The sequence below is a fragment of the Lissotriton helveticus genome, chromosome 6 (assembly GCF_964261635.1).
Source record: "Lissotriton helveticus chromosome 6, aLisHel1.1, whole genome shotgun sequence".
NCBI classification, from domain to species: Eukaryota; Metazoa; Chordata; class Amphibia; order Caudata; family Salamandridae; genus Lissotriton; species Lissotriton helveticus.
In genome coordinates, this window is record NC_136067.1 from 1030554824 (window position 1) to 1030577220 (window position 22397).

General features: G+C 47.7%; 1 protein-coding gene across 1 annotated transcript in view; it reads left to right on the forward strand.

Moving 5' to 3' along the window:
* Positions 1-22397, forward strand: part of PPIL4 (peptidylprolyl isomerase like 4) — a 272134-nt gene that overhangs the window by 118462 nt on the left and 131275 nt on the right. Inside the window, exons 8-9 of the mRNA XM_078648659.1 lie at positions 4783-4907; positions 12220-12286. Of these exons, the coding sequence (XP_078504785.1) occupies positions 4783-4907; positions 12220-12286 (192 nt within the window). The remainder of the gene's footprint in view (positions 1-4782; positions 4908-12219; positions 12287-22397) is intronic.

The following is a 22397-nucleotide window of genomic DNA, read 5'->3' on the forward strand; positions in this document are numbered from 1 at the left end:
CAGGAGGGACCTAGCAGGTAATCCAGCCCCTTAGTTTAGTATAAGGATAGGAGCTGAGTCTACAGACTTTAGATTTATCCTGGAAAGAAACTCTGACACAAACTCTTGGATCTTCGACGTTCCATATCGACTGCAAGACTGAAGACATCTCCCTTGTGGTCAAGGAGCGACCATCCTGTGCACACAGGCACCAACAGTAACTTGCGGGTTTGCTTTGTCGACGCTCCAGCCGGATCCCGAAGACTTCGCGACCCAGGAACTGGATTCTCAGACATCTCTGACTCCGACAAACATCCACAGCAAAGCTGAGACCCGTGGCGGACATGAGCGACGTGGGACCGGACATCCTGAACTACCTGCTTTTTGCTACCTGTGCAGCTCCTGAGGTATCCTCGAAGCTGTGCATTGGGGATTGAGAAGCCCCAGACCCGAGCAGCATTTGCACCGAAGCACAGCCCTCTACACTCCACGAGTGCCGCGTGGGGCCTGCGCCTGCATTTCAGCTCACCGCGTCTTCCTGGTTGCTAGCCCGTTGGCTAGTGAGCCCGACTAAGACGAACCTTTGAATCTACAACACTTGCCTGGTTGCTCCAGTCTTGCTCCAGCTTCCCTGTGAAGGAGAAGCGCCCCAGACCTTGCTGGTCTGAACAGAAGCCCATCTTCACTTCCTGCGTAGGTTGCGGTTACCAAGGCTTGTTGGGTCCAATCCGGATACCGACACCGCAGTTACCGAGAGCCTTCGTGGGACAGCTCGTATCCAGCGCCTGGTCGTCGTCGACGCCTCCTGGTTCACGTGGCTGCAGAGACAAGCTTCACTTCTTCACCTGATTGCATCTTGACATCACCTGGTTCCTTCCTGGTTCCTTCCTGGTCACTGGCTAGTGACCCAGACTCTGTCCCCTCTGCTTTCAGGTTCTTCTCGACTCCGATCCACCCTTGGATCCACCCAGACACTTTCCTCCTGGTCGCCTGCAGCACTTTTTTTGCAGCTCTCCATAGGATTCAGCGACGTAACCCGACACGAAAGAACACCTATGCACCCGGGGTGAGGTAACTTGATTACTCCGGTGCTCCCGTGGGTAACAACTATCCAAGTGTCCTAGTTTAACAGGGTTTTCCTGTAGTCCACCCGGAAGTGTCCGAAATCAATTACTTTGTAACTTTTACGTTCCCATTGAAATTCTATGGTAACTCGCGTGTGTGTTTAGACACTGCACACGCATCCTGTGGGTCTCCTACTTCCAATCCTTTGGTTGATCAGCGTAGCCCCAGCGATTTCCTAGGCCCTAAGCCTACTCACCTTTCCTGAAGTGGTTCTTATACCACTTCTTTAGTATATGGTTCGTGAGGCCCCTAGGGCAGAATTGTATTTGTGCAACTTATAGTATGCTTGTTGAGTAACTTGTGCTGTATCTCAAACTCTGACCTCATAAAGAGTGCAGAGGGGTTGTGTTAGTAATAAATACAGATATATTTGATAAATACCTTGTGTGGTGTCCTTTCATTTGGTATTCAAGGGATTATAATTGGTAAAACATTTGGCTTCACATGCTCTCTGAAGTGTTAGCCTAAAACTGCTTTGTCCATGCTACCACTAGGATAGCTGGTCTATAAGGTTGACTTTACAACCATCACCATAAGGGTTTTTTGGACTGGTGCAAGGTGCTCACTAGAATAGTGAACATCATATACCAGGCCAACTTCTCACATTACAATTTTACTCCCACACAGTGTACAGAATGATAGTGCTCCTTAGCAGAGAATTATAGTAGAGGCTGTAAGAACCTTCATGAAGTGCGGCGAGACTTTGCGCTGGAGGGCAATGAAATACTGCGCATAAGTCACCTCTCTGAGTCTTAAAGGTATTATTCCTGGCTATTCAAGGGAGCCCCTCGCACGCCGTCGCGCCTGTGGAGAACGTGCGGCCCGGAGGTGGTGGGACTGTGGAGGTTGGGCGCAATCGACAAATCCTGGAGAGGCCTGAGCAGGAGTAGGCCACCCCGTGCCAGTCTGTAGCACCAGCGGTAGCGCCCCTTGGTGGGAGCAGCGGGGAGCCACGTTCACGGAGCGTTGCCTGGGTGGCCCCCGCCGGGACCCCCCTGTTGTGATCCGGCACCTATCACCCAGAGTGGTCACACCCGTACCGACTGGTGCCTGGACGTGTGGCAACCCGACGCCACGTCCTAGAAGTGATCAACAGCATGGAGTGACGAGGGCGGGAGCCCGGGGTGTGCATCACATAGGAAGGCGCTGACCGGCAATCGCTGCTGGCGCAGTGGCTTTCTCCGCGGTGTACCCTTGGAGTGGTCGGAGGCCGAAAAGCCACTTTTTCGCATACCTTGGCCAAGGCTGGTAATAGCGAGATAGGCCGGTAATTGGCAGGGACCAAAGGGTCCAGTGAGGGTTTCTTCAGAAGGGGTAACAATTTGGCCTGTTTCCATTGGGCTGGAACCAAGGCAGTCTGAATGGAAAGATTAACGATGTCCACTACTACTGGGCAAACCTCCTCCGCTACCCCGACCAATACCCGAGCCGGGCAGAGATCGGAGGGTGAGCCAGACTTAAGAGAACTAAGAATGTCCAAAATGTCTGATTCGGCAGCAGTCACAAATGAAGTGAGCTGGGGAGTGACCGCACACGAGATAGGGCGGGGTCCCCGGGGGAGGGGTCTCCACAGTTTTGAAATGCGAGCCAACACTATCCTGATTCCTTAATATCTTGTCCACAAAGAAGGTGGACAGCTCCTCACACCATTGTTGGGAGACAGGTAGCAACCTTTGTTCTGCACAGGGTGATAAAAAGCTCTTGATGATAGCAAAGATCTTCTTACTTTACTATTGTTGCGAGCCAACGCAATCCTCCCGGCAAAGTAGTCGCTTTTAGCTTTTCTAATGGCCATGTAGTACTCCCTCTGTGCTAACCACAGGGTCGCTTAGCCGACATGCAATACTTCTGGCGCCAACATTGCTCCAGCTTTTTGCACCCCAGTTTCAGATCCCTGAGCTTAGTAGAATACCAGGGCTGCGATGGGAGAGGGCGCCGATTGCTACTGCGATTAGCTTTAGAACTGGCGCTGACCCCTGACTAATCCAGTGATCAAAACTGTCCACCGCCCCTTCCAAATCAGTCGGACGAGACTGAAGTAGGGCCATCGAAAGAGCTGGAAGATTTATCTTCCCAGGGTGTAGGTCGGGAGAAAGGACGGTACTTCTAGAAGGCCTGCCCGCCGACCAGGAGAACCTGATCAGGTGATGGTCAGACCACGTACCCGCTCAGGATCATCTACTTTAATGGAGAAATTAGTGCAGACCAAATCATTGAGATGGCCGCCCGAGTGGGATGGCAACATCACATATTGTGTCAGCTGAGCTAAGCCCAAAGAATCCAAGAGAGCCCCCGCATCAGAAGCGGCCCGGGTGTCCAGATGGATATTAAAATCCCCTAGAAGGAGAAATTTAGGGTAGCGGAGGGTACGTGGAATAATATCGTCAAAAGCCTTGAGGAAGGGTCTGGGGGGACCCGACGGACGATAAACCAGAGTCCTGCCCAGTGTAAAGTCAGGGGAAAGGGTGAAAGCGAAATCCAGGGCTTGTCCCTCCGCCCAATCGACTATGACTTCACTAGTAAAAGACCACTTAGCCCTAAACACCACCGCCGTCCCCCCTCCTCTCCCGGTTTCGCAATCACCCCAGACAATTTTGTAACCCCTAGGAATTGCGAACTCCACTACCGGAGCACAAGACTCATTAAGCCAAGTTTCCGTGAAGAAGAGAACGTCCAATTTGGTGTCAGACAAAAGCTCATGAATGTCAGATGCATGCTTGACCATCGAGCACGCGTTAATGAGCACTGCCAAAATCCTAGGTTCACCAGAGTCCGAGATAGAGGGGTTGGGCAGATTGGTGTGAAAACAGAACTTTCGCTCCAGGCGTGGGCCAAGGCGGAGAGAATAGTTCTCCTGAGGGTGGAAACATTGGGTCTCCGGAAGACGCCTATTGTGACACAGTGGGCAGGTCTCTTACAGGCATTGACGCGGATCGGGGAGGACACCGCAGAGGGATGCCCTGTACATGGGGGAGGCGCTCTCCTGGGGATGGCTGAATAGACCACCTGGGACCAGTTGTTCGCCACGTAGATGCCTGTGTACTATCTGACGCTCAGGATGACTAGTGCTGGTGTCCGCCTCTGGGATGCCGGGGATGGAGTGGGCGGGGACGGTGGGGAAGCAATGCGGGATGCACACTTAAATGTTGGACTATGCTACTGTTATTGGGGCTTCTTGAGTTTTGCCCCCCTTTTAATGTTCTCTTTCTAACATCTGTACATGCATGTATCCTGAAGACTTTGCGTAGACTCTGTACACCATACCACTGGACCTATATTTCCAAAGCATGAAGCAGTTTATTGTATCGCGGTTCAAACTGCCGCTAAGTCATCACCTACATTGCTGTATGTTTCGGTGGTGGGGGGTGGGGCGGTTCTCTTGGCCCATGGTCATGCTCATCCGCTAATGCCTAATACTCTATGGTATGGTCAATGTAATTTGATGACTGTTGCCTGTCTACAGGTTGTAAACTCTGCAAAACCATAAAAACACATTTAACAAAAATAAATAAATATATTCACAATACTTTTGGGCCATTAAATATTTGTTTTAATGGCCTTGATATTAATACATGAACCTTTTATCTGGGAATTTCAATATACATCTTTACACAGACTATTGAAATTTGTTTTAACTATCTCAAATAAGAACGTTTCCTCTGTCACTTTTTCTTTTAGGTTGGTGATTTACCTGATGCAGATGTTAAGCCACCAGAAAATGTTCTGTTTGTCTGTAAACTGAATCCAGTAACAACAGATGAGGACCTCGAGATAATCTTCTCTCGATTTGGCACCATAAAAAGGTTAGTATATGGTACTGTAGTTTAAAGTGCTTTGTAGTAACCATTTCACTGCCATAGTTTTTATATGAATTTCAGTGAATTTTATGACCCATTTATACGTTGTAAGGCCAATGAAAAAGTTAAACCTATGAGGACCAATAAATATTTTTGTAACATAGCACCATCATTGTTTATTCCCATCTTTGGTGTGACATCCAAAGCAGTATGGTGGAAATAGCATTGGTCTTACAGGGATTTTTCAGTAAAAGCAAAAAGACCTGAACGGTCCCATCCACTTGTAGGATCCCAGATTACTTTTAATGTGTACATTTGAAAGCCCAAGTTTGGAAAAGTTATTGAATTTTAGTAACCAATCTATAGGTCATATGGACAGATTTAATTTATTTCTCTTAATAAAAAAATAACAACCAAAGATTAAGGAAAAATTTGCGTCAATTGAAATTAGGACCAGAAAAAAAAATATTTGCAAATCATTTTTAAGGAAAAATAAAAGAACAATGGAGGACACATTCGTTCTTTAAACCATCATGTCCCACCCATGACAGTTAGGCCAGTTTAAAATCTTTGTGAAAATATATAAAAAGCAACAAAAATACCAACAATCTCCAAAGGAAATCTTTTTCTTTTTTGCTGTGGGGGAAAGCGAAATCTTTTTCTGATCCCCCTCAAAATGTGTATCAGGTAGGTGCGTGCCTGATGTTCTACCATCGTGAGAAGTGCAAGCACTACCTGACCTTTTCTATGGAAATTCTGAAGTACAGAAAGGAAGTCTGTCTCTGTAGCCAAGAGGACAAACAACATTTCAATTCTTCTTTTCAGAGGACGGGAGAATGAGAATAGGTTCTTCACTACACCACTGCTGGTGCAAATATCTTGGACTAATTTCACATGGGCAGATCCAAAAAGGGATCACATCAGGATTAGTCACATTATATGTGTTTGTTGTTGAGGATTGCACATTTTGATGTTGAAAAATCCAAGTTGTTGATGTCTAAGAAAATATCTACTTATCCTGTCATTAAAGCATCACTCAGACTCAAGCCATAGGCTTCTTAATCTTATTTCCTCATTGCTGAAAAATTCGAAGACCAGGTTGACTTAGAATAGTAATGAGACTGCTTGCCCACACGAGAAGTCACACTTCTGAGAACACACGTTATCCATTGTCATCTAGTCATTCTTCATAGCAGATATTATCTCCTGCTATACTTCCACCAGTAATCCCTGCAGGTCTGCAATTTCTGATCACTCCTCAAGGCTTTATCTCCCTGCTGCTAAAGCAAAATATCTGCAATATGCTGATTCCCAAGTCCACATATATAAGAACTGTGTTGTTTATTAACTGTGTGTAAGCTCTGGTCATGCAGTAACCACAGTCCTTGTCAGGATAAGGCACAAGCAAACCCCAAATAAACCTGTGCTCCAACCCCCTGGTAGCTTGGCACAGAGCAGTCTGGCTTAACCTAGAGGTAATGTGTGAAGTATTTGTGCAACACTTCAAACAGTAAAAACACCACTCAAAAAGATGCCACACCCGGTTAGAAAAAAGAGCTTAATTTAATAAATAAAACAAGACCAAACCGACAAAAATCCAATCATTAGAACCGGAGTCGTGAATTTTTTAACGAATGAAGTGAAAAGTAGAGCCTGAAAGCAGAAAGCGTCAACCATGGCTCTCTGGTTGAGCTGGACTGGGTTAAAGTCAAACATCTGGGCCGAAAGCGACGATAAGCACGGGTCGGATTCAGCCCCAGAATAGGCCTCTAGCATTAGCCTACGCCGGTCCAGCCACTATCCTGTGACAATAAGGGGCTCACAAAATGTCAGTGGCAAATGCATGAGACCACACAAACTTGTCTGTATAAAATCTGGACAGTATTGCCTTCACCAAAAACCTGAATGAGATCTAGGCAGATGCAGTTTTATCTTCACATGGACCAACCTTGCACACTAGGCACTTTAAATTGATCCAATTTTGCACAATTGCTCTTGTTTGCACTTGTATACTGAAAGTTCGTTTAATGACTTCTCTCTTTTAAAATATCCTTCTTTTATGTGTTTTAATCATTTATATTTTAGTGCAAAGATTTTATCTAACTGTGCACTTCAATAAAATAAACTTGAAACAGCCCCACATTAGTCCAGTTGAAGGTTTTGTGGCAAGAGTCCCATTCGCTTTGGAGAGGATCACGTAGAGCAAGGAGAGTTTCATAAGCGGTGATCAGTGTCGCGCGAAGAGCAGGCTGGGCGTCTAGGACAAGTGGGCTGATGCTTAGCGTTGGTGGTCCTCCACGGGCGATTGATGAGTGCTGTGCAAAGGCAGCGGCTTGCGCTGAATTTTGGTGTTAGCAGCACAGTCTCGGTGCAAATGGGCCCGTTTGTGGTCGTGAAGAGCCAAAAATCTTGATTGTAGGAACCTGTGAGCAACCTAAAGGGTCCAGGACCTGAGAGGCATCACTTGGGGGCCAGGGACTTGCTGCAGCTGGAACCAGGAGCTGGTTGGGGAGCCATTAATGCCTCTAAGGTTTAGATCAGGAGGCCAGCAGATTAGCCCTCGATGTCACTCTGTGGTCCTGGGTTCAAGATGAAGTTGCAAGTCCAGTTCTTCTCGAGGCAAGAGGGCAGCAGGTCAGCACAACAGTGCAGCAGTCCAGCAGAGTGGGTGTCCTTTAGCAGCAGACACAGTTTTTTTTCCTGGCAGGGCATCACAGGTCCAGAAGTGTACTGAAGAGTTGGTGTCTGAGTTCCTTGTATTATGTGTTCATGAGTATCACAAACATTTCAAACGATGGAGAACAGTAAGTTGATGGTAATCTTGGTTCGTCATATTAGCTAAACTTATTAAATTAACAAGCAAGCACCTTCCTCTCTGGGGATCAAGGAATTTAGATGAAATAAATTGCTCCATGTAGGAAGCTAGCTCTTTAAATGATATAATCAAAATTAGATACATTGTTTAAAGAGTGCAGGGGTTCCCTTATGAGTGGACAGGAGCTTGTTATGGCAATCCCAATGTGCTCTTCTGGGGAGCAGTGTGTTTGAGCATCCTTAGGCTTGTCACAGAGGAGTGCAAGAGATCTACAAATACACAAAATAGTCTATAAATGAGACACCCGATTCAACAAGGAGATCCACATTAATTTATAAAAATAGCATGTAGCTTGATATAGGTTTAGGCACCAGAAGAATTACTTTCGGGCAACTACGTTTTTAAATAAGAATTCTTTTCAGTTCAAAAAATTCGAGACAGTATAGAAGCTGCAGTGATATCCTATGGGATAAAAAGTCAATGCACCATTCAGGTACAGTACAGTGAACTTGCGGGACCAATCTCCAGGAGTTAAGGTGAGTGATGGGCAAGGTCCTAAGCAACACCAGCAGAGCACCCTCTTTACCTTAGGCCCTAGGTACCAGGGGTCGCATGTACTAGGGACTTTCGATGGTGCTATGGCATTGCCAATTGGGGGAACAATTGTACAGTTATGGGAATGAGATCTGGCACTGGGGACCTGGTTAGCAGGACCACAGTGCACTTCCAGTCAAAATCCTATCATGTACCCGGCTAAAAGTAGGGTGAATATGTAAAAAAGGATTACTTTCCTGCGGTCTAATTTCAGCTAATGGGCATAATAAAGGGATTCAAGATGAACAGGCTTTAAACTGCCAGGGACTGTGCCTTGTGGGAACCTTGTTATCTGCAACATTAAAGGCATGAGGCATTTTTCAGGCCTCTATGCGCCTGCTGGCTCTTTTAATAGTAACTTAAACACAAGAAATAATTTACTTCTGACAGGCATACTTCCTGCTTTTGATAATTAAAAAAACCTCACTATTCAGTTTTGTTTTCTAAAATAAAAGTGTTCAGAGATCTCACATGGAGTTGTAAATATCCATTGTTCCTGAATCCAGCAAAATACCTATGCTGGAGAACCAAGTTTGCAAATATCTAAATTATTTTAAGTGTATAATGATGGTGTATATCTTTGCTACTTTCATTTAGGTTGGTCAGAAAGATAAAACTATACCATGCCGATGCAGATATCTGCTCTGGTCCTCTCCCATCATGATGGAGTTAAGCCATGCATGCCAGCATCCCAGGTTCCAGCCTTGCTATGCTGAAAAGTATACTTAATGCTTCCCATCAATTCTTAAAACATGTAAAGAAGTATGACTGCGTCACCCCCACCATGACAACACTACATTGGCTGTTACGCCAGGTTTATGGTGTGTCATTTACAAGATAGTAATTGGCATCACAACACCCTACCAATTTAACCCCTTTGGTGCTCGTGACGAGATCAGCTCATCATGAGTCACAGTGGAGCTGTGCTCATGACGAGCTGGTCTTGTCATAACGGTGCCGCTCCGCCCACGTGCAGTTAATTCCCCGCCTGTGCGGGCGAATTAATCAGTGGGCGGGGTCGTGACGAGACCAGGCCGTCATGAGCACCAGTCCACCGTGACACATGATGACCTGGTCTCGTCACGAGCACCGCGGCGCCTGCGGCGCCACGCTCAACCCCCACCCCCCACCCCCACCCCACCGTGGGGGAATTACCCACGCAGGGAAGGGGTTAAAGTAATCCTGTAGCAATAGGATTGCGTCAGACCATGCAGTCTTGACATCTCCAATTTTGAAAGGATTGTAGAATAAAATAACTGCGCCTTATCAAAAGGAGCTGAAAATGTTGGTGGAAACATCTAATCTCTCACTGTGGGGAATACCTTGACTGATTTCAAGCTCTCACCTCAGTGGTTTTCAATTTTGAACTGCCCTCTCCCTCCTGCATACTTTGAACCTGAACTAAATTATTCCTCCTCACCCACTTGTACCTCACTCAGGGCCAGAAGTACGACCAAGGAATTTGCGACTCGCAAATTGCGTTGCAATAGTGACTCGCATATTGGTATGTACTACAGTGTCTGCAACACTGATTGCGATTCCCAGTGGGGTAGCAAATTGCATGCCTCATGCATATTCATGAGGCACTCGCAATTTGCAACCCCATTGGGAATGAATGGCCCTCCCAGGGATAATGGCTTGTGGGCTCAGCAGACCTCCATGTCTTGGACTGCTTTTAAATAAATAAAAATGCAGCCTGGATGCCTAACATTTTTTTTTTAAACGTTTTCGTTTCATTTTTTAAGGGCAAGCAGTGGTACATCACAAGATTTACCTCCTAGCAGAACACATCCCAGGAGTAAACAATCAGATCGCAGGTCTTCTCAGCAGGCAGATACAACAGATTCAGTTGTGGGAACTTCACCCTCCAGTTCTCCTCCCGTTCTTTCAAATGTGGAGTTTTCCACAGACAGATCTGTTCGCCACACACAAAAACGCAAAATGCCCAAACTTCGCCTCCAGGTATCCACACCCATTTTCCAAAGGCAATGCACTATGTATGAACTGGTCAGGGATATTTGACTATGCTTTTCCGCCTTTCCCACTCATTCCACTAGTGATTCGGAAACTCAGGCAAACATCCCTCACACTGATCCTAGTAGCTTCAACATGGGCTTGTCCGTTTTGGAACACTACCCTGTTGGAGCTCTCAGCAGATACTCATCAAAAACTACGTCTTACACCCAGCCTTCTCATGCAGAGCCATGGAGAGATAAGGCATCCACATCCCAAAGATCTCAACCTAGTGATCTAGCACCTGAAATCATAGAGTTTGACTATCTGAACCTGCCACCAGACTGTATGAATATCATTAAAGAGGCCAGAAGACCTACTACAAGTGCTTTCTATGCAGTTAAATGGAAGCAGTTTGTTATCTATTATAACAACAACCTTATCAACCTGCTAGATGCTTCCATTCAAAATATTATCTGTTATTTACTACACTTAAAGCAGTCCGAATTAGCTTACACATCCATACACTTTCATCTCGCTGCAATAGCTGCATAGCTTCAAAATAGATTGCATCTGTCTCTTTTCAGAGTACCTGCTATCAAGGCTTTTATGGAAGGACTTAAAAGAGTTATCCCACCAAGACTTCCACCTGTTTCAGCATGGAATCTTAACATTGTCCATACCAGATTATTGAGTCCACCCTACGATCCATTGCATAAATGTGAACTGCAATTATTAACTTTGAAAGTGGCTTTCCTCATCGCTATTACATCACTGAGGAGAATGGGTCAGCTTCAGGCACTAACCATAGAGGAACCATTTTGTCAAGTCTACCAAAACAAAGTGGTTAGTTGTACTAACCCCAAATTCCTACCCAAAGTGGTATCTGCCTTTCACATTAATCAATCTGTTGAGTTGCCTGTGTTCTTTCCTCAACCAGATTCAGTGGCAGAACGAGCTCTACACAGGTTAGATGTATTCAAATATGCTATGCAAAAGCAAAAAAGGACTGTTTGAGGCATGTGAGCTGTAGATCACATGCTTTGCATAAGATTGCCATCTAGTGTTGGGTCTGAATGTTTTTACTTTGTTTTTCTGGAAGTAGTTTTCCCTAGTCACGAGGTAGGGTGCTGTAGATTCACATGCACCCACCGCCTCCCCAGGTACCTATACCTGTTGCAGTTCTCTCTTATTAACATGTACATACGCATTGACATCTCTACTCTACTCTTACTCACTCCATTCTCACCCTGTGCTGGAAAACAATCTAACAATGGAGTCGATGCCCATGTGCACTATCACCGAAAAGAGGAGTCCCCTACCTTGTGACTGGAAAGACTTCTTTGAAAGAAAAACAAAGTGCAAGCATCCGGACCCAATACTCGGTGGCAGGAGTATGCAAAGCATGTGAATCTATAGCTCTACATGCCAAAAACAGATGCTTACTAGGTAAGTAACAATATTCTTTCCCTTCTAAGGCTTTCACCTGCATACCTAAGTAAGAGATGTGAACGACAGCTAGGATGGTTATATTTTATTTAATTGCAAAATTCTTTCATACATATTTACTTTTGGTGTTTGTGCCATGTTACTACATGCATGCTACTGTTTATTGTTTTTTATGTTCCAGCAAAAACAGTTATGCTTGGCTGTCTTGTGTTCATTAATCATAATGATGCTGTATGAATCGGAAACCATTTTATTTTCTCTGTTGGCACTAGTTGTTAAGATCATAGCAGCTGAATTCCTCGGGTAGTTTCTAATTACTCTTAACCAGTTCTCTCACAGTGTTTGTCTCCAAAGACAGAGTTGTTTAGTGTGTAATATGATCCCTCTACATTACGAGCTAAACATGGACACAATTTATTAGGTTGTCACAAAGTATTTAATCTAAACACGTCTTATGTGAATAACTGCATTGTAATTAATATTAATCAATGTGTCCTAATTTTTCAGTTGTGAAATAATTAGAGACTGGAAGACTGGAGAATCGCTTTGCTACGCTTTCATTGAGTTTGAAAAGGTATGTTTAATAATGGAGGCATTAAGGCTCTGGGCTCTACCATTGTTTCTTCAGGTAAGATTTCATTATTTTGAGCAGTTGCACCCTTCCTGCTGGAGCGAGGGAAAAATCTGTGAAGTCCTGACTGAGCGTTTCATTTTAAGAAGGTGGTTTCAAGTTACTGAGGAGTTCAGTGGCCATATAGATACATGAGGTTGAATCGCTCTACAAGGTTTCTTAATCCCAACGTGATTTGGAGTATCCTTTCACTGTAGAGTTTCTGAAATCTTATTCCTTATAACACATGGGATAGTCCCACTTCTCTGCTTTTCAAGTTCATTTGTTTATGACTTCCCCCTCCCTGCTCATCCCAACCCACTTCACTTTCCTTCTTATATACTGGCATACTCCGATGACTGAATAATAATTTATCTGTGTGTCTTGTGTAGGGACCTGGCTCTGTATATGACCCTTTTTCTAATATTAACAATTCCTAGGCAACTTTGATCCTCTAAGATGGCGAGTACAACAACACACAAGATAATGACAGAAGCTCAGTGTACTAAACACATAACAAAAACATTTTTTTTAAAAGATATTTTCCATTTATTATTGCATATAAAAATGTAAAAACAAATATATAAAACCATCTTATTATCAAACATGTGAACAATCACAATACATAACAAACAATACAAGACATCAAAACATGAAAGAAACCATAAGGAAATCTTATATACAATCAATGATAAAATGTAATACATAAGTTAAAAGGACTAAGTGGGTGGATGGTGATCTCTACGCGCGTTTCGGCGTATCAGACGCCTTCTTCTGGAGAACCACTTGGAATTTCTAAAGTATGTAAAAAATGACAAAGCTGAGTTGCAAGAGGGAGACGTTTCTGAAAGGAAGCTTGTTACGAGTACAGTCCTTAAATTGCGTGGCCAGTGATGTATGGCAACGTCAGATAGTGGACGGCTGGATTCAAACAACCGTTGTTTTACTATATGAAGTCCCAAACAACCAACGATAAAACTTGAATGGTGGCAGGGTGGATCTATTTAAATAGGAACTATCCTCGAGCGTTCAGGTCGAACATAGACTTGGGATATAGCCTTCTATAGATGAATCGAATGAAGATCTCAAGACAGCATGGGATATTCCGATAACTGGTTAAAATTAGATCATTGTATCAAAAGAGGGAGAGAGAGGGTAGGGCCAGGTTCACCCTCCTAGCATTTAGCAATGAACAAAAAACTTTTGTGAAGACAAAAGTCAAAAAAACCTGGCCAGTAGGAAGTATTCACAACGCTCGTTGGGGTTGGAATAACTGTGAAATGTAGAAAGAAAGAAAAATTAAATTTCTTTCTTGAGTCCCCTCACTCACCAGGGTTTCCCCACGGTGACATGCTTCATCATTGGGGCCATCCCAGTCCTCTTCGGACTGAGGCGTGCTACGACTTGCGAACTACGTAGGAGCACTTTTTTGTGATGGACTATGTGTGGTGCAAGTGGTGGTTGTGAATGCGGAGTGGTATATTCTAAGTGGTTTAAAAATACCTGCCTAGTGAGCTGTAAATAATTTATTCTGGCTCCTGGGTGGGATATTAAAAGTGGGGTAGAAAAATAGGGATCCTACTGTTAATGAGTCAGGTATGCCTATTCACTTATGCCAACATGTTTCGAGATTCCCCTATCTCATCATCAGGGCTACACAGGGACCAGCCCTGTGTACGCCACTCCTAAACCGTGCTGTAATAAGAAATAAAGTGAATGAAAACCAAGTAATTAATGCTGCAGTAATAAAGCATGCATCAGTACATACGCCCTAATGGTTCACGTTGTACCTGTGAAGAAAAACAACAAATGGGTAAAAAATACACAGGGGGCGTATGCCTGCCCCATAGCATAGTAGCGTTGATTGTACATCAGAAATTCATCCATACTCCACTGCGCCTCTGTCCATGCTCTTATAGTGAAAAAAAGCCTGGTGGCGTGAAATTAAAAAACAGGTGAAAAAAACGGTGGTTAGTGATAAACACACACATCACATGTAATGGAAGAAACAGACAATAACATACATGTTCGAGGCATGTGGGCTGCTGAATTCATATCTATAGCATAGATCGCCGCCTAGTGTTGGGTCCGGATGATTGCACATTGTTGTCCTGGAAGAGTCTTCGAAGTATCACGAGATAGGTGGCTCCTCCCCTGGACTACAGTGCGCATGGGCATCGACTCCATCCTCAGATTGTTTTTTTTCGCCATTGGGTTCGGATGTCATTTCGTTATCTCCAGTTCGGAATCAACTTAAACTTTTCGAGGCCCTAAGGCCCTTTTTCTATACGTCGGTATTGTTTGCGTTCGGTGCCCCGGTTCTGTTTCCGACTCAGCCGAGTTGGATTTCCAGGGAGTCGAGTGACTCTTAGGTGATCGAGGCCCAGTCGACGCAGCAAGACCCTCGACGAGACGACATGGAACGGAGCCCGTTCAAGAAGTGTCCCGTGTGTGGTTCGAAGTACCCACACATCGACGTCCACCCGGTGTGCAACAAGTGCCTGTCGCCGGACCACAATGAAGCCAGCTGTATGGCTTGTTCAAAGTTTTTCGTTCAACGAAAACTCTTCGGCTTCGGCGCATGGCGCGCATGGCGGCCCGGCTGACGGCCCCGGCACCGGTGGACATCTTCGACGAAGACGCAGGCGAACAAGAGGTTCGAATGCAGATTTCACCTCCAACGGTGGACATCGAATGCGAATACGACGCGGATGTCAGAGGCCTCGATGTTGAAGAAGTCGTCGACGAGGTAGGAGACGACGACGAGGCCTATGGGGCCATTGAAGATAGCTCAGAGGAAGAGCTATGCCCCGTTCGAACATTTACAAAGGCTCAGGTCGAGGGATCGCCACTCGGCCTTACCCAAGACCTTATACCAGCATCCACGGCCCCGCCTTCTGGGCCGGCTACGGACACCTCGGCGGAGCCGCCATTGTCGAAACCGAAACTGGAACCATCGGTGTCGACAACTACTAAAATGGTCGAAGCACCATCGAAACCGAAGACGTCTGCTCCCCCATCGACGCAGTCATCTTCCAAGGTGTCGAAGCGGTCAACGCCGAAAAAAGCAGTCGAGCCAGTCAAGGTGCCTAAAGTGGTCAAGGTCGTCGAGCCGAAGCCAAAGAAGGCCTCCGACTCGGAGACGAGAAAGACCGTCGTGCCGGAGCCCAAGACGGCCATCGAGCCGACATCAGGCAAGGGCGTCAAGCCGAAGACCGGAACCCCGACGCCAGGGGTCAAGGCCGCCAATCCAAAGCCGTCGCCGTCCGCATCTGCGGCCAAGGACAAGGGTCGTGGTGCACCTAAGGAGGATGCTCCGACGCCTCGCTCCGCGAAGCAGAAGTCATCGACGCTCATGTCTTCCCCTGGGGGTGGACAAAAGTCGACTGTTGGGCCGACAAAACCGCCCGCTTCCTTTACGAAGCAGGTCTCGGACTCCCTGAAGCGAATTAGGGACAAGGCTTCAACGTCGGTTCCGAAGACACCTTCCGCCCCGACGCCCGTTGTCTCGACGCCACCAAAGACTTCGACGCCGATCCTCTTCACGCTGCCGCTGAAGGTGGCGCCGAAGGCCTTCGCACCCCGCTCGGTGCCCAAGGACTCTGTGGTATCGAAGCCGACTCGCCCGGCTGGGAGTTTGCTGCCTCAACAACACTTGCTAGAGGAGCAAAGAGAACATTTCATCGATGCCGACACCGGGAAGCTCACGCTTCACAAGAGGAAGGTCACGGCGACGCAACCCTTGGAGTCGTATACCATTCCTTTAAAGCGCAAAAGGCCTGCTCCAGATTCCATGGTCTTGGTCGAACCAATTGTTCCACAGTCTCAAAGTATTGCGACACCCTCACCCACCTATTCTGAGGGGGAGGATGCTGGTGAGCAAGACGAGGAATATAATTTCCCAGCCAACACAGAGCCTGATGAGCAACAGGACTCCTGGATAGGGGCAGGTGACCAAGGGGATCAGCACACCATCCAAGACCCTCAGGTGTACAATGTTAAAACCTCTCCCACAGAGGATTCAGCGGCATTTAATGCCTTAATTGAAAGGGCAGCCAAGAACCACAATGTAGAACTCCATGCTGACCCTGTGGATGTGGACTTCCTTTTTGACACTTTCTCCGCTGCTGAAAAGACTGTCTAGACTCTTCCTATGCTAAAGAGGGTCCTGAAACATGCTGCTGACATCTTTTTTTTTTTTTTTAAATGTTTTTATTGCGAAAACATGACATGGGCACAGTAGACACAATCATGAAAAGCCGTTCACATATAGAAAACCATAATAGCACGTATCAGGGAGCATACACAGCCTAATATGGCCCACATCCCGGGGGCTGGGCGGCGTAGGAGCAGAAGAATCAAACCACCACTGTGCACGAGAGACATATACGTATCACTGTATTCGCCGTTTTTTTCATGGTACAAGCACATTTCAAAAAAAGAACCAATTAAACAACAAACAATTACCCCAGTAACAGCATCAGTAGCACAGGACCGAACACAGCAGAACAGGTACGTGTGGATCAGGGGAGGCACGGGTGGCACAGTGCCGCATGGGCTCACGGGAGACGTAGTTATGTCTAAGCATATACATAGCAAGGAATAGCAGTGTGGCTACATAGGGCCCCTACACCCGTTCCAGATCTCTCACAGACACTCCCCTTCAGTACAATCGGCTACCGAAGCAGTGGGGGAGAACAACTCCGCGCTCGTGGCATCAGAATCATCTTCCTCCAGCCCCTCCATACACAGCACCCTCCAGGCCATCAAATCATCCTGTAGCTTACTATCTCTACGGGTGCACTGCATGTGAGTCTCTTCCGCCAGGGCCCATTCTCTCGCATCTTTCAGCCACAGGGAAAACTCCGGCGCCCTTTGACCCATCCATGTAATAGCCACACGCCTCCGCGCCAGGACCAGCAGGAGTTGCAAGAATTTATAGGATAACTTTTTCTTTCTGGGCTTCGGTACCAGTGCCAGGAGGCAGTGGATGGGTTCCAAAAGGAGTGTAATCCGCGTGGCCCGAGCAACATGAGTCACCACCCTCCGCCAAAAGTCGTGAACCAGGGGGCAGTCCCATGCTAGGTGGAGGAAACCCGCCCTCCACGCCCCACATCTCGGGCAATTATGTCGTCTGTCCGCCGATATACGATGTAGGGAGACAGGCGTCATATAAGTACGGTGGACAAAATTAAAGTGGATAAGTTTAAAACGTGCGTTGCAGGAGACCCTACGGGTCAGAAGCCCGATCCGTTTCCGTTGGCCCGGGTCCAGGTCCATTCCCAGATCCGCCTCCCACGCCGCCCAAGACGGTGCCACCGGCGGGGTCGAATCCCGACGCATAGCGGAGTAGAGAAGGGAGATCAAGCGTTTGCCCCTCCCACAAGACAAAATGATGTCCAGGACGTTCGTAGACGGGGGAGCCTCCGGGTACTGGGGCCACGTAGTCCTGGCCACGTCCTGGAGGGCTCCGTAGTGGAGATACTGTCCCGCGTGTAAGTCAAAGGACTCCAAGGCGTGTTCGAAGGACACAAAGGAATCGTTCGGGTAGAGGTCCGCAAGCGTCTCGCAACCGCCAGAGCGCCACTCCCTGAAGGACATATTCTCTTCCAACCGAAGTATTGGGGCCATGATCCAAAGCGAGAGCTCCCTATGAAACGGCGCCCGCTTCAATACTTTTTCAACGAACCGCTGCCAGATCGCTGCTGTGTGGCGCACCACATACGGCAGGGCGCAATCAGCGCCGCGGCCCTGCATCAGGGCCTCCTGTAGGGTCCTGTCATCAGCCATACCAGCAAGTAGTGTTAGTTCCCAGTTCTCAGTGTCAGCAAACCATCGAGCTGCTGGGAGAAGCTGAGCTGCGTAGTAGTATAGGTCAAATCTTGGGGCCTCAAGGACACCCTCTTCCCAACTCCGCGTCACCGTACGTAAAGCCACTCTACTACGACCACCTGCCCAAAGTAGGGAGGTGAGGAGCGAGTTCAAGGTCCGAAATACTCGGGGCGGCAACGGACAGAGGGTATTCTGCAAGGTATAGAGGACCCTAGGGAGCATCACCATTTTGACAATCGCCAATCTCCCCATCAGTGAAAGGGGAAGCGTGTTCCAAAAGGTAACAGATTTATGGAGGGCTGAGAGTACTCTGTCAATATTATAGGTCAGTAGTGTCTCATCCAACGTAGCCACCTGGATGCCAAGGTACCTGAATGCCACTCGTTCACATCTAAAACCCGAATAGGGCACATCCACGTCCGAGTCCTGAGCATAGCCCACCAGTGGGAAGACCAGAGACTTGGCGAGATTAACACGCAACCCAGACGCTGCACCAAATCGGTCCAGGAGCCGCAATAGGACAGGGAGAGCCTCAGAGGGGGAGGTCAAATAAAAAAGCGCATCATCTGCGTAAAGGGAGATTATATTGGTAGTGGCACCCACCACTATCCCCCACTGTCGGAGCTCCATGCGAGCGGCGATGGCTAGGGGCTCAATTGCAAGGGCAAACAGGAGCGGGGACAGGGGGCAACCCTGACGGGTGCCTCTCTCCAATGTCCACTCCTCCGAGCGGGCTGAACCCAATCTCACCCTAGCGCGGGGTGCCCTATAAAGTATTTTGATCCAATTACAAAATCCAGGTCCAAACCCCATATTTGTTAGTACCTGCATTAAATATCCCCAGTGCACCGTGTCGAAAGCCTTAGTCAAATCAACGGACACCAAGACATGTGGATCCTCCCTGCCCCGAACCTCATGAAGGACATGATTCAGGCGGCGCAGATTCATCGCCGTATTACGACCCGGGATAAATCCGCACTGGTCGGAATGGATTAGTCGAGTCATGTACGGGGCAAGGCGAGTGGCTAAGATCTTAGTAAGGATCTTGGCATCCGTGTTAATCAGGGTTATAGGGCGGTAGGCTGCAGGATCAGTGCCGTCTCCTCCCGGCTTTAAGATCATGCATACCTCTCCTTGGTTCATAGATGTCGGGAGGGTGCCAGTACGCAGAGCCTCATTATAAACCTGCAAGAGAAGGGGAGCCAAAACATGCCCGAAGGAATGATAGAATTCGGCCGGGTAACCGTCTCCACCTGCTGCTGACATCTTTAAGGAGCCCACTCGGTCAAGGGTGGTCAACCCTAGAATCGAGAAGAAATACAGAGCGGCACCTGGCGATCCCACCTATATCAAGGGCCAGCTGCCGTTGGATTCTTTGGTGGTTTCTAATGCCCGCAAAAGGGTGAATTCGCAGACCACCGGTGAAGCTCCTCCCCCAGACAAAGAATCGAAAGTGCTGGAGGCATCAGGGAAGAGAGTAGCAGCTCAAGCTGCCAATATCTGGCGTATATCAAACACGCAGGCGCTCTTGGCACGTTACGACAGGGCACACTACGACACACTAGAGATTCTATTGCAACATCTACCAGACCAATATAAAGAGGCAGGGGAGATGCTTATCCAGGAGGGGAAGCTCATCACAAACGCTTCCAATAAGTGCGCCCTGGAAGTTGCGGACACTGCGGCCAGAGCAATTGATACCAGTGTAATGCTCAGACGGCAAGCATGGCTCAGAATCTCAGGTTTTAAACCAGAAATCCAAACTACCATCCTTAACCAGCCAGTAAACCCTGACAGGTTATTTGGTCCAGAGGTGGATACCACCCTGGAAAAAATAAAGAAAGATACTGAGACTGCCAAATCCATGGGAGCTCTCCAGTCCCATCAGTTTAGAGGGAACACTTTTCGTCGCTCAGGCAATCGAGGTGTTAACAGAGGCCAAATGTCACAGCAGACACAGTTCAATAAAGGTGGGGCGCAATCCTCGTACACCAAGCAAAGTAGAGGAGGATACCGGGGCAACAGCGCCAAGGGCAGAGGCAGAGGCAACAACAACTCCCGTTCCTCTGCCACCAACAAACAGTGACTCCCTGTCACTGCCCCCCTGACCATCAAACACCTGTCGGGGGGAGACTCCAGCAGTTCCTGCCAGTCTGGAACTCCTCGAAAAGGGGGTGGTGATGGACAGAGTATCTGAATTAAACAGAACACTCATACCCAGTCAAAAGATCAGGGCTTGATCCATCACCGTTTTTTAGCTCACTACACCATCCCAGTTCAGAACCTGGCTATATGCAAATTAGTCTGTCCCTGGCCCAGTGCATCATGGGAACAGGGCAGACCAAACTACCAAGCCAATTCTTTACTGGAAAGGAAACAAGCTTCCGGGGACCGGTTTCTGGCATTACAGCCGTCTTCGGGCCGGCTTGCTTGAATCCTGATGGTGCAGTGAGCAAGGGACTCACATCTGAGCATACCCTACCACGCTTGTGGTGGCCAAAACGATTCGAAAAGGGGGTGGTGATGGACAGAGTATCTGAATTAAACAGAACACTCATACCCAGTCAAAAGATCAGGGCTTGATCCATCACCGTTTTTTAGCTCACTACACCATCCCAGTTCAGAACCTGGCTATATGCAAATTAGTCTGTCCCTGGCCCAGTGCATCATGGGAACAGGGCAGACCAAACTACCAAGCCAATTCTTTACTGGAAAGGAAACAAGCTTCCGGGGACCGGTTTCTGGCATTACAGCCGTCTTCGGCCCGGCTTGCTTGAATCCTGATGGTGCAGTGAGCCTGGAACTCCATCACCACAGACAGGTGGGTCAGGAAACGTATCCAGTTCGGCTATTGTTTGGAGCTAACATCCACTCCACCCAACATACCACCAAAGCACCGTCCTATGTCAGCAGAGCATTTGCACTTATTGCAGCAGGAGGTTCTTGTCATGCTGCAAAAAGGCGCAATAGAGCTCGTGCCAGTGGAGGAAGAAGGCACTGGGGTGTATTCCCTGTACTTCTTAATCCCAAAGAAGGACGGGTCCCTCAGACCTATTCTGGACCTACGGCCCCTAAACCAGTACATTCTCTCAGAACACTTCCACATGCTAACACTGCAGCAGGTTCTTCCATTGCTCAATCAGGGAGACTTCCTCGCAACCTTGGATCTCAAGGATGCCTACTTTTACATCCCACTCCATCCATCCCACAGGAAATACCTCAGGTTCACCATTCAAAATCGGCATTACCAGTTCAAGGTCCTTCCTTCGGGGTGACCACAGCCCCCAGAGTGTTCACAAAATGTCTGGCGACAGTGGCGGCGCACCTCAGGAGACAAAACGTCCATGTCTATCCTTATCTGGACGACTGGCTAGTTGGCAAAGTCAGCCCAGCAGTGCGCCGCCAACGTGTCCCACACCATTCATCTCCTTCACTGTCTGGGCTTCTCACTAAACTATCCGAAATCGCACCTTCAGCCAGCACACGTGCGGCAGTATCTGGGCGCGACGATAGATACTCTAGCAGCCACGGCTCAGCCGAATTCAGTGAGGATCGACAACATCCAGTCACTGATACAAAAGTTCAGACCGCAACACTCCCTTCCAGCGAGAGTGTTCATGCAGTTGATAGGCATGATGGCCTCCTGCATCTTCATAGTCCCGCATGCGAGGTTACATATGCGTCCGCTCCAAGAATGCTTGGCACATCAGTGGACTCAGGCTCAGGGACAGTTGAAAGACCTAGTGTTGGTGACCGGTCGGGCGTACAACTCTCTGCATTGGTGGAATCCACACAACCTTTGCAAGGGCCGACCGTTCCAGGAGCCTGTGCCACAGATTATCATGACGACGGATGCATCTCTCCAGGGATGGGGAGCTCATGTACTCCACTACACGGTGCAGGGACTATGGTCGACGCAGCAAAAGAAGATGCACATCAACTACTTGGAACTGATGGCAATCTTCATGGCACTGAAGTCCTTCAAAGTACATCTCTGCAACAAGGTCGTGTTGATCCGGACGGACAACATGACGGCTATGTACTACATCCAAAAGCAGGGAGGTACACCCTCTCCACAGCTGTCTCACCTGGCTCAGAGCATGTGGAAGTGGGCCATTCAGAGGAACATCTTCCTCATGGCGGAACACCTCCCGGGCAAGGACAATCAGATGGCGGATCTGCTCAGCAGGTACAGCCACCAGATGCACGAGTGGGAGTTACACTCATCAGTACTCCGCCCGTA